This window comes from Cupressus sempervirens, chromosome 5, assembly GCF_028749045.1.
Source record: "Cupressus sempervirens isolate cs-2001-9-10 chromosome 5, ASM2874904v1, whole genome shotgun sequence".
In the NCBI taxonomy this organism is placed as follows: domain Eukaryota; kingdom Viridiplantae; phylum Streptophyta; class Pinopsida; order Cupressales; family Cupressaceae; genus Cupressus; species Cupressus sempervirens.
In genome coordinates this window covers 292,704,271-292,717,849 of record NC_143122.1, presented here as the reverse complement: position 1 = coordinate 292,717,849, position 13,579 = coordinate 292,704,271, and the positions used below count along the sequence as shown (strand labels likewise).

At 34.6% G+C, this 13,579-nt stretch overlaps 1 protein-coding gene across 2 annotated transcripts in view; it reads left to right on the top strand.

The window, feature by feature from the left end:
* The window catches only part of ARC5 (P-loop containing nucleoside triphosphate hydrolases superfamily protein), a 246,658-nt gene that overhangs the window by 81,006 nt on the left and 152,073 nt on the right, over window positions 1–13,579 (top strand). For both annotated transcript variants that reach the window (XM_089829852.1, XM_089829851.1), the window contains exon 3: window positions 13,425–13,547. In XM_089829852.1, the coding sequence (XP_089685978.1) occupies window positions 13,425–13,547 (123 nt within the window). The remainder of the gene's footprint in view (window positions 1–13,424; window positions 13,548–13,579) is intronic.

Here is a 13,579-nt window from a genome sequence, read left to right as displayed (position 1 = left end):
GACTGTCAAACCTTATAATTATTGCTAGTGTTGAGATATGGTATTTTTTTGGACAAACTAGACTGAATTCTTTGATAAGTAAAATCTAAGAATAAAAGCATATAATCCATGAGAGATCCCATAAGGGAGCATTACAGTGGTATCATAGCATAATCCTGCCATTCTATGAGTAAAAGCTTATGGAAACTTATGAGAGAAGAACAAAGAAGGCCACCACGAATGAATTAGCCAATAAAATGAGGTCTTATATAGAATAAACAGACCAAAAATTGATAAGTCAAATGGAAAAATCAAGTCAGGCCCTCCTCCAAGCCACACAAAAAATGGGAAATTTAATGAATAATCTGAAAAAAAAAGTACCCATGGAAGTGAAACTAGTTAGAATTATTCAAAAAATATTAATGTGTAATCAACTTCTAGGATACCCCAACCTCTGTTCTTGCCCATAGAAGAGATACCATGAGAAGAGGAAGTATAGAACAACCAATGACTAGAACCAAAGACATTGCAAGAGCTTATGCAAGTCTTGAGCCCCACATGAGAGAGGTTGTATCATTTAGAGAATTTGGTGAATACAAACGATTAGAGACACCTAGGAGGCACATATAAAAAGAACTCAAACACAAAGTAAACAACGTAACACATACAAATTTTGATGGATCTAGAAAAATCACAGTTCATGCATGGTTGCATAAATTGACTACCTTCTTCACCTTCAGCCTCATGACAAAAGAAGACACACCCTAGTTTATATAACTTCATTTGGAGGGGCCACCACATGAATGGTGGCATCATGGGCTTATTTCCCTAGGCCATCAAAATATAAACTCCTATTGGGAATTCTCCGAAAGCTTATTAGCAGATTTGATGAAAGAGACCCTGAATGGTATTTCCAAGAACTAATCCAACTCAAACGAACGGGCATGGAAGAATTTGCCCACAAATTCCAAGGGTTGTCTGTTATAGTCTCTGATCTTTCCAAAAAGAGGCTTACTCATATGTTAATAGGACTTAAAAAGACTCCACCATAAACTTTGTAGAAACCATTTGAACCTCAAAACTTGGAGGAGGCCATCAAAAAAGCAAGGAAGTTTGAATCAAATCCTTCAAAAGAAAGATCTGAGAATTCTTCAATTAAGGCAAAACACACACATGAAGATTCAAGAAAAGATCATAGAGAAAAGGAATGTTACTTTTGCAAAGAGTAATGGAGCAGGGGACACTAATTCCAAGGCAAGGAAGCCCTCAAATAGAAAGAAGACATATTACAGAAAGGTGTGTGTTTTAGATGTGGAAGCCCTTGGGAATCAAGACATAAGTGTTTGAAGAAGAGTCAACTTTATAAATTAGAATCAACACTTGAAACAAAAGAAGGAACTCTGCATAAGAAAGTGAAATGTGATCAAGGGGGTCTTAACAACATCCAACTAAAAAATGAGGGAATAAGAAAACATTGGGGCTTTAAGTAGGCTCAACCATAGCCGTACTCTAAACTAGAGATTTATTTCAATTCATTTATAACAATAATAAATATTACATTTATATACTCAATAATTATTTATAGACATTTAAGATGTAATTTAAATGAGGGAAAAGGGTGACAATCAAGGGAGAATCGTGAAGGGCACCCTATTGCATTAGTAGCCAGGAAGAACCATTATAAGGGCATTCTATTGTACTATAATTCAGGGAGAACCGCTAAGGACACCCTATTGCTAGCACCTTCCCAAGGATGCAATTAAGGGAGAATTACTAGGGCACCCTGTTGCAGTAGCATGTTAAGGGAGAAATGATACAAGGACACCTTACTGCTCTGTGATTAAGGGAGAACCACCAAGGAACTCTATTGTAGAAGAAACTAAGGCTGCAATTAAGAAAAAATTGCTAAGGGCACCCCATTGCAACGACTGCTAAGAGAGAACCAATGTAAAGACACCCTACTACGTTGTGATTGAGGGAGAATCACTAAGGGCACCCTATTGTAGAAGTAGTTGAGGGAGAACTGCTAGGTAACCCTATTGTAGAAGATACCAAGGTTGCAAATAAGAGAGAATTGTGAAGGGCACCCAATTGCAATGACTATTAAGAGAGAACCACTGTAAAGACACCTTACCATGTTGTGATTGAGGGAGAATTGCTAAGGGCACCCAATTGTAGAAGTAGTTGAAGGAGAACCACCGAGGGCACCCTTTTGCAATAGTAGTTTAAGGGAGAAGTATTAGTAGGGCACCCTACTGCACTCTGATTATGAGAGAATGGCTAGGGTATTATATCTTTTAAGGTCTATGTGATGTCCTTGCTTTCGGATTGAGTTTTTAATGCTTAAAACACATAATAACTATAAGTAGATGAAATAAATAATACAAAAATACATGAATATTAAATAACCACAGTAACACATGAAAACAAATATTAGTGATTAACAAGATAAATAAATATTAAATCATTTAAGTGCTAATCCCATGCTACACCTGCTAATCCTTAGAAGAGACTCTACTCGTTTTTGCCTAACCCTTTGATGAAAATAATTCTGAATAAGGCAACCATCATATTTAGAGTGCCTTTGAAGGCCTCTGGGATCTCTATTAATGAGCAAACACATTAAATATACAAGAGCACCTTCTAAGGCCTATGTGATGTCCCTACTTTCGGCTTGAGTTCTTGATGCTTAAAACCTATAACAACTATTAGTAGATGAAAGATATAATATAAAAATACATGAATATTAGATAACCATAGTTATACGTGAAAAAAGATTAACAATATAAATAAATATTAAATCATCTAAGTACTAATACTATGCTGCACCTACCTAATCCTTTGAAGAGACTCTACTCAAATTTTCCTAACCCTTTGATGAGAATAATTCTCAATAAGGAAACCATCATATTGAAAGCACCTTCTAAGGCCTCGAGGATCTCTATTAATGAGTAAACACATTAACAATACAGACTTGGCAGATATCCCACCTCTAACCATGCCTCTTGTTTGTAATATATGCATTTAATTAACCACTACAATATATAGTGTCTCTAAGAGATTTTATGTAAATCTTATATGCATTTAATTAACCACTACAATATATAGTGTCTCTAAGAGATTTTATGTAAATCTTTCTCTAGATTCCATATTGAAATATTGACATTCACAAGAATGCCCTATAATCTCTGTGAATTCTCTTAAGAGAAACTTGACATTCTTAATTAATGCCCTCTACTAAGATAAACTTGGCCTCTGTGAGTGATGCAGGAGCATCGAGCTTGGATTTTGGTGGAGTTATGCTTTTCATGGTTAGGGATGTGTTGGAGACACATTGGAGAACTTTTCCTCATGATTGCATAAAGATTGGATGGATTGAGTTGAAGTTTGAGCCGTTTTACCTTGCTGTTGGAGATGTGTTTTCTGTTTTTTGGGTGCCTATTGCGAGCCGTGTAACTAATTTTTTGTGATGAGTTAGAGGCCGCAAAGTTTAGGGATTAAAGAGGGCCTAGAGTACTATCTCTGGTTACGGTCGCTAGTCCTAATTCATTATAAGTTGGGAGATACGACAATTCTCCTATAGTATCAATTTCTGGCAGTTTGCAGGACAGGTTTTTGTCCATAATTGGCAGGATGAATGCGAGGATATCCTTAATGAATCAGCCTTAGCGAGCTTAAGGGGTTGTAAAGGACCTAAAGTACTACCTTCAGTTTGAAGCACGAGTTCTAATTCAATCGGAGCTAGGAGATATTGCGATTTTGCTTGGGTATCGATTTTGGACATTTAATTATTGTTGCAGGCTGACTTGTGGCTTAGATTGGTATAAGTAGGGAGTCTTGTGGAGTCTTTTAGTCATTCATTCATGGAATGATTCATTCATTCATTCAAAGAAGTGAGTGTGGGAGTGGCTAAAGGGCAAGTTTTCCTGAGTGTGTGGACAGAGCACCGAATGTGAGGCAGTCTATGGTAGGATTGTGATGAAGTTGTGAGTGTGTGGACAGAGTGCCGAACGTGAGGCAGTTTACACTTGGATCTTGGATAAAGTTAGAGTAGAGCTAGTGGTTGTGGCTTGGAAAACAAGGAGATTGTTTGGTGGGCTTGTGAGCACAAGTTGAGATCTTCCTTGGAGGTTTCTACTAGAGTGTGGATCTGGATTAGTTAGTGTTTGGGTTGGATATTGAGGGATTTTGCAGAACTATTATTGTAATTGCTTTGTATTTGGCCATAACCGGGAAGGCCTTAGAGCTCGACACATTGCATGTAACAGTTGTTTTATGAATAAATTATTGTAATTTGGTATAAGATCTTGCATTATTATTTTGTTTCCGTTGTGTGATTATTTGTTGGGGGCTAGGACATCTCCTTTGGGGATTCTCCTGCCCTGAAATGTGTCAGTGAGAACTATGAAGTTCTCATCTGATACATTATTGGTAATTTTCTCTATCATATGCTTAATATAAATATTGAATATGACATACCTCTGGTTGCCTCTAATTTGCAACTATATTTATCACTTTTATCCTTTTGAAAAGTCACAACCCTTCATAATCACGATCCTTTCGAAAAGTCACAGCACATGCTAATTACAACCTTTTTAAAGAGACAAATATTTTCGTCAAAGAGTCGCATCCTTTAGTTATTGCAATTGGTTGAAAAGTTCCCTTCCTTATTTTCTTCTCATTCCTTTCCTCTTCCATTAGTCCTTTTTTAACTCCTTTCCTCTTTTCTTCTCCCTTGCTCTTTAAATGAACTGTCCTCTTTTTTATATCTTAATTTGAAAGAGTCATATCTCTTTATTACACATCTCTTGGCTTCTCATTAGATTTAGTTAATTTATATTATTCAATGTTGTATTACTTATTTACTTATTTATTTTATGTTTATTATCATTTATTATTTAATCTTATTTAGCAATGTAACATACTTTGAACTGTCCTCTCTTTTATATCTTAATTTGAAAGAGTCATATCTCTTTATTACACATCTCTTGGCTTCTCATTAGATTTAGTTAATTTATATTATTCAATGTTGTATTATTTATGTACTTATTTATTTTATGTTTATTATCATTTATTATTTAATCTTATTTAGCAATGTAACATACTTTGTACAATATTCTCTCTTGTAGTTAATTTTATTTATTTATTTACTCATTATGGTTCTATTATTTTAAATATTATTTTATTGATAATAGATTATATATATATTTATTTATATTATAATAAAATATTTTATTATTTCTTGTTTTTATATTTTAATGTTATTTTTAGGATATGATTTTATGGTCATTATTTATTTAATAAAGTATAACTATTATTAAAATTCTATCTTAAAATGGGGACATGACAGTTCACCCTTCCTCAAATTGCTGGTCCTCGATTAATTAGTTAATTTTTTCTATTGATTTGAAAGATGTACGTATTTTAGTCTAAATTCTTAGGTTGTTTTCGTGCCTATGATTGAACTTGTTCCAATCTCCTTTGACTCTCATATCAGTCTTTCATATGAATTATTTCTCTATATCTTTTTTTAACCCTGCAAAATTGCAGGATCATGCTTTGATACCAGTGTAATGTCCCTTCTTTCGGTTTTAGTTCTTGATGCTTAAAACTTATAACAACTATAAGTAGATGAAAGATGTAATATAAACATATATGAATATGAAATAAACACAGTTACACATGAAACAAATATTAGTGATTAACAAGATAAATAAATATTAAATCATCTAAGTGCTAAGCCATGCTACACATGTCTGATCCTTAGAAGAGACTCTACTCAGATTTGCCTAACCCTCTAATGAGAATAATTCTCAATTACGTAACTATCACATTGAGAGCACCTTCTAAGGCCTCTAGGATCTCTATTAATGAGAAAACCCATTAGCAATAAATACTTTGAAAAGAACCCACCTCTAACCAAGCCTCTTGTCTCTAACACATGCATATGATTTACCACTACAATGTATATTGTCTTTAAGAGATTCTTTGGAAATCTCTCTTTGGATTCCATTTTGGAATATCAACATTCACAAAAATGCCTTATAATCTTAGTGAGTTCTCTTAAGAGAAATTTGGCATTCTTAATTAATGCCCTCTACCAAGATAAATTTGGTCTCTTCGAGAACTATAAATTTCTCATCTCATACATGATTGATTATTTTCTTTCATATGATCAATATAAATATTGAATATGACATACCTTTGGTTGCCTCTAATTCGCCACTTTTATCCTTTTGAAAAGTTACAACCCTTCATAATCACAATCTTTTTGAAAAGTCACAACACTTCATAATGACAACCTTTTTGAAGAGTCACAAATATTCATAGTTACAACCCTTTTGAAAAGTCACATCCTATGGTCTTTGCAACCTATTGAAAAGTTCCCTTCCTTATTTTCTTCTCATTCCCCTCCTCTTCCATTAATCCATTTTTAACTCCTCTCCTCTTTTCTTCTCCCTTCCTCTTCAAATGAACTCTCCTCCCTTTTAAATCTTAATTTGAAGGAGTCACATCTCTTTATTACATATCTCGACTTTTCACTAGATTTAGTTAATTTATTTTATTCAATATTATATCATTTATTTTATCTTTATTATTATTCATCATTGAATCCTATTTAGAAAGGTAACATACTTTTTACAATATTCTCTCTTATAGTTAATTTAATTTACTTATTTATTTCTTCATTGTAATTTTATTAATAGTTAATTATTTTAAATTTTATTTTATTGATAATAGATTATTTTAAGTCCCCTGATTACTTACTACTCAAGCTACTTTGTATACTCATCACCAATACATTACTAGATTCATTATGATGGGGCATTTGCTCATGGAGCTATATTTCTCATTAGAGATTATAATGAAATTCATGCTACATGCTCAGAATCATATAGCAGAGTGTTTGCAAGATTTTTGGAAAGTATAAAAAGTGCATTACAAATCTGGAACAAGCATCTTTATGTCATTTTGTGGCAATACACCAGTGCTAGGTTGGTTTTGTGTTGACTTGGGTCCTTTGTGGAAGAATTGGTGAATATTGGAGGTTGCATCAAGGTGTAATGTTCCGACCCAAGCAAAACTCTAACAATCTCTTTCTGCAATTCTAGAAGGCAGTATGGTGTGAGGGTATGGATGTACGGGTGCCTATGTAGGTTGAACTGTGTCTAGATGACTGGATGGAGTGATAATATGGAGATGGCAGGTGACTGTACACCTAGGACGGACAAGTCCGTATGATGTGATGTAAGTGAAGTTCGTATGGAGGATAGGTTGTACATGGTGGATGGCACAATGGCGGTACAGAGGAGGCCGTACGACAGGAAGGGAGGGCTGTACGGTAAGCCTGGTTGACCGTACGGCGGGACTATGTGTTCGTACGGAGGGTGAGGAAGGTGTACGGTGCGAGGGTTGAGTTCGTACTATGGAGGGGAGTGGAAGGTGTCGAGAATGGCCATACGAAAAGTGGAGGGAGGAAACAAGAAGGTATCGAATGTGGAGAAAGATGTGTGGAAGAGGGAAGGGCGTTGCCTGAATGGGAGCCCGTACAGTGTATGGTGGGGATTGGAGATAGACGGTTGGAATTCGTAGGTGATGGACAAAGAACTTTGCAGACTAACAAATTGTGTAAACAAATAGCAAGATTTAATCTAGATAAACAACAACACAAAACAAAGAGTAGATCAAACCAACATAATGGATATTCACATATGATGGTGCTCCGACTTGCTAGATCTGAGCAAAATGCTGCAGGCGACGGAATAGGGTGAGGCTTGAATCCCACCAAAACCAGGCAAACCAAATAGGGAAGGTCCTTCACTTCCGAAATGGTGAACAGAGAACTCCAACAGGAATTTGCAGTACATAGAAAATAATCCAAATTGCATACCTAAAGACTACCTCTAAGCTGTGTTTAAATACCCGTCGAGGAAACTTTCCGAGGCTGTACAAAGATAGCTGACGACGACACAAACTACGAAACCAAAAATAAGAATAGGTTTGAGATACAAAAAAATCAAGCGGCCTGTTACAATAGTTTGATAAATGATTTATTTTATAACAGGAACATTACACAAGGTGTCTTCTTGCTCTAATAGACTTGTATCATGATCGGAACTGTATAGAAGATTTGTTTTTATTAACATCAGCCTACTTACAATGAACTGGAAGTGTAGTTTTAGGCATGTAATGTTGTTAGCCTAATTTAGATCATTGGTGAATGTGGTATAGAGTGAGAAGAGCATTGAGAGACATATACTTGATTTGTTATCTATAACAACCCTTTCTGTAGTCAATGTCAAACCTGCGACAATCAGTTCCAACATAGTTTCCAAGGTTTTCCATGTTAGTGTTTCATAGAAATGTTATTTCATTTACAGCTACCAATGTGAAAATGTATATTGATACTCTATATCAGACTTAAATGACAGCAGTGTGCTTCAACTTGCAAGGTGGTTATTGTACTTGTTGCTATTGACAACGAATTCTGAATTATGTTCTTTGGTGTATTTCAATTTTTTATGTTATTATTTTAATATTACAAGCATATCACAATGAATTCCAAATTATGAATGCATATAGAGTATTGAGTTTGACTACTGAAGTGTTGCATGTTAAGGTTCTATGATGTTTGAATAGCCTACTTTATTTATGGTTTCGTATGAATGCAATGTTTATATGCAAATATCCTTATATATTTTCAAATTTCCGAATGGCTATATAGCCATTTCTTTGCTGTCCCCAAACTTGGCAAAAACATAATTTGTCCCCCTTTTCCCTGCCGTTCCCATCTTGAAAGATTAGAACTCTAAGTGTTACATCCCAAATTTATGATCTTATAAAATAATATTATATCTGTTGTACTTGTAATGGTTAGAAACTCTTTGATATCATGATCTTGTGAAATGGAAGTTATGATTAATCGAATTGATTCATGTGTAAATGATTTGTTAGTTGATTATTGTTATTTCGACTAAAATTGAATGCTTATATTTTAAGATAAACGTTAGTGGTGGTTAGCCGTTTTGATAGTTATCAGTTATTGTGTTTTTTTTGATATTTCAATTTAAATGGAGGAACATGTTATTATTGTGGAATATGCATTTTTGGTTGTAGGAGTAGACGAATGGGGGGAAACATTGCTAAATGGATTTAAGGAATGGGGCACCAATTTAGTCCATCATCAGACCATCAGGTATGTTCTCTAACTACCTTGATGAAGGATTTAACGGCTAGGCAATAGAGTATACCTTGGATAGTCATGACCTACATGGTCAATTTTTATAACAAGAGAAATATTAAACATTTAATATCATGAGAAGAACTATTACCTCTCTCTTATTTTGAGACTGTGGAAGTGATCAACATTATAAACTTTATATATATATAGATAGATAGATAGATAGATATTGCCACCATGATACTCTGATAATATCTATGAATTGCACTTACATGTTTATATACATATATGTGTGCGTACCTAGAGAGAATATAATGATAAAAAGGAATTATACGTACTCTCAAAATTACACACGCATATAGATATATGAATATGTAGGTACAATTCAATAGCATGATGACATAACATATATATATTTGTTTTTAAATCATGAAAAAATATAATCTTTATGTTTTATTATGACTATAAATTGATGAGCGTTTATCATCTTATTGGCATCAACTTTTAAAAATTGAAATTATGAAGTTCTTGTAACCGATATTGTGCTCCTTGTAACTGGAAGCACGAGAGGCTTTATCTCCCTTCCCCGCGACTGAAGGATCATTCTCTTTTTCACTCCCTTCTTTTTTATGGGATTACTCTCTGAACCAAAGTATCCTCTCTTTCTTTCCGCCTATATTCTGTAACATAGTACCATACTTAATTTGCAGTGTTGAGTTGTGCTGGTGGAAGCCATATCGCGTGGAATTGTTGCCCCAAAGAGTCATGTCAGTGATTAAATTGTTTATTTTTCTGAGGTCATCAAACATTTCGCAAGTGTATTCTTATTTCATGCTATGACTTTTTCAATGCAAACTTCTCTTTTTATATATATCATTGCCAAATGAAGGACCATGATGATCACGAGCTTGGCTATGTATCTGCGCTGTAACCAAGGCTCAAAACGTAGTGATAATTTTTGAGAAGCATCGGCCCTACTCATTCTTTATTTATGACTAGTTCTTATCTATGCATATCGGGTGCATACCCGTAGCAACTCAACTATTATAGTTCCCTTAAAGCTGAATGCTCAACCACTGTTTAATACTTAATATTTTATGTTGTACAAGGTCTGCTCCATCTTTTGGCTTGAAGTATTTTTCTAACTTAATACACTGGTATTCGCTATATACTAGTTGTGGTTATAATAAGAATGGTATTCACAAAATGAAAAATCTGATTGATAAGAATCTGATAATTACCAGTAGTCTCCTAGGATGCACCTAGGGCTAGCAGAGCCAAATGTAAATGGGTGAAGGGGAGAGGTATTCTTGCAAGTAGAACAAACTATTAAATAGTGTCTTAATTACTTGACCATTTAAAGAAAGGAATTGTTTAGTCCAAGTCAGCTAATGATTGTTCATAATATATTCAGTTATTGAGTCGAGCAGTCGTGATTGGGCTGTTCATTTGTCTAGCTAAATCCTTGGACAGTGTAGATTATAGGCATGCTTGCCACAAATGATCACTAGTGGTCAAGATTGCTAGTTGATAGAGGGACGGTTAATGGAGGAATTCGTCAACCTCATTTGTTGCTTAGCCGACACTCTAACACCGGTATGATCAGGATGGTAGGACTATGGTGCCCCAAGCCTAACTCGGGGTATGAATGGCCTTTCTCGTAAGAGATTTTGTGGGGATATGTTAACGTCTGCGATTGGGAGGTTAAGCCTATGTCAATGCTTCTCCTCTTCACCAGATGCTGAGGCTTGCGCAACAAATCGGCATTTACTTCAGTTCATGTATGAATTCTAATTCTTTTACATATACATGCTTTTATATTATTTTGAAATTTATAGTTGCAAATATGGTTAAATTGATTTGATTCTTTCAAATGTAATTGTAGAAGTCAGTTATGGAAGTTAATTTAGTTGTGTTTCATGTGAAATGGATATAGTTGTTAATTAAATTTGATTTTATAGCTTGTATAATAAATTCAAAAATAATTCCATTTCTGTATGATGTATTGTTTCTAAATTTTTTCATGTCATTCCGTTATGATATTTGGTTATAATTTTTGAATATGTTCTTTACTTTCGACTTAGTAAAAATGGTATGTTACATTGAGTATTTATCATCTTATCATTAATGTAATATCCCCAATTTTGTCGGCATCCAAGTTTTAGGGATTAGCCTATTGTTGTGATCCTCGTAGGCTAATTATTGTGGATAGAGGGTCTTCTGTAGTAGTGGCTTGGCTTGGGAGGGTCTTATCTTCTCCACAATTCAGTAAGCTACAGGTTGGTCTTCATTTGGCTCAGATTGGACTTCAGTTGCGCTTAGTGTTGTATACTTACTATTTGTGGTAAGTTGGTGTTGATCGAGATGGACCCTTTCTATTTTTAGAAAGTGCATTTGGTCATATGGAGAAATAATTGGTATGACTCTTATTTTAGACGACATATTTAAATGATGTGTATTTTGGGAGTTATTATATTTTTAGTGGCCAAATTATTATTAAATAATTAAATGGCTTATTATAAAGTTATAATTTAACTTTATAAGTGCACTAAAGTTGAAGGTTGAGTTATCTTTGGAAAGTGTCATTTATTAATTATTTAAGCCAAGTCAAGTGAAGGAATTTAGAGTAAGCTTCTAAATTAATGTTGTGTGGTGAAGCTTCTTGAGTGAAGTTACGTTTTGGCAACAAAAGGGAATTTGGAGGTTATAAATACAAGCCGATTTGTTGAGAAAAGCACGCTTGAATATATATTTGTTTTTTGTGCCTTTGTGGCTTTTTCCTGAGTCCGAATTGTGAGCCCTTGCTGAAGTATAAGGGTCTCCGAGTTTCTGATGTTTGAAACCACTGCTGAAGTATAGTGGTTTCACTGGTCACATCTCCTGTTTGTCATTATCTATGTTTGGGAGATTGACTTAGTAATTTTTAGAAGTGGCAATTCACAACTGAGGTATTGTGAATTAGATTTCTATGATTTATTAATCTTCCATTTTTCTGATTCTGTTTCTTTGGAAGAAGTCTTCTTGTTTGGAGTTGTAGTGGATTAAATTCTGAAAATTGTGAAGCTGGAGATTGTTGGAGTCTTCATACAATATGACTTGTAGCTGAAGACATTTTGTGGGAGATTTAATTACGTAACCGCCTGCAAGTTGCAAGGGTTTGATCTGAATTTATTTAGAGGAGTCTATATTCGGTGCCATGCATTTATGGACACTTAGTGTTTTTCTATTTGAAAGCTTGTTTGGCATTTGAGGCTGTCGTTTGTCATCTGAGAAGGCAGTGTTTGGCTATTAGTGGGCGGAAAACATAGCTGGAGGCCTTCATGAGACTTTGCCAGGCTTGAACTTGACAGTTGGCGCTCTCTACAGGGCATGATTCTGATCTGGCATTTATAGTATGCTATATCTGCATTGAATGACTAGTTGTTGAAACCTTTAGAGGTGTTACTCGTCTCTGTATCTTGTGGTGTTAATAAATCAGAATTCAAAGGCCGTGAGTCAGCTATTGGACCTATTTTTGCATTGCAATTGGAGGTGGCAACTACCTTCCATGTTGGCGTTCAGATTTACTGTAATTGGTCAACATTTTGCAACTGTTATTTGAGCACCTGGCTGCCTGGATTAACATCATTTGGAGGCTGCAATTGATGGTGTATCTGGACACCCATCGTGAGATCATTATCAGGTTCACAGTGTGAATTAAATAATAATTCCTTATTTTGCAGTAAATATTGTGATGATATTTGTGAAACTTGTTATTGTTACAATTTGGTTTTCGCTGAACTCTTGTGGTTCTTATTCCTTGGCATAATATTTGCAAGAATAGTTTCAATTGCAAGCTGATCATTATTTCAGAACTGCATACTGTTGTTTGCTATTTATTATGGCAAAATGTGAAGTGCCAAAATCAACTAAAATTCGTGAGTGGTTGTGCACCTTTTGATATGGTGACTGAGATTTACAACATTTTTTATTAAGTGTTTGTCTGCCAAATGTTTGACAAAATGTCAAACTCTTGATTAGCAAAGTAAATTGATGTTTGTTAAGGATATAGCCGGCTAAGGGTTTTTACAATTAAGTATTTCAATCTCTTGCACCTTTGGTCAAGAGTTCTGTGGTCTTTGTTATCAACTTCTTTTGTTCTTTTGTCATAATTGCATGTTAGCTATATTCTGCTTTATTATACATTGTTAAACAAATATTGGGTTCTATTTATAGTTACTTTGTATATAATGTTGGTTATGATTTAAAATATTATTACTTGCAGGCTCAAGCACGTGCTGTAGAGGCACTTGTTCGAACCAAGATGAAACATAAAGAATTTATTATATTATGCCTTGAAGATTGCAGTGATTGGAGCAATGCCACCACACGCAGAGTTGTTATGCAGGTATTTTTTTGTTCATCTCTAGATAAATATTT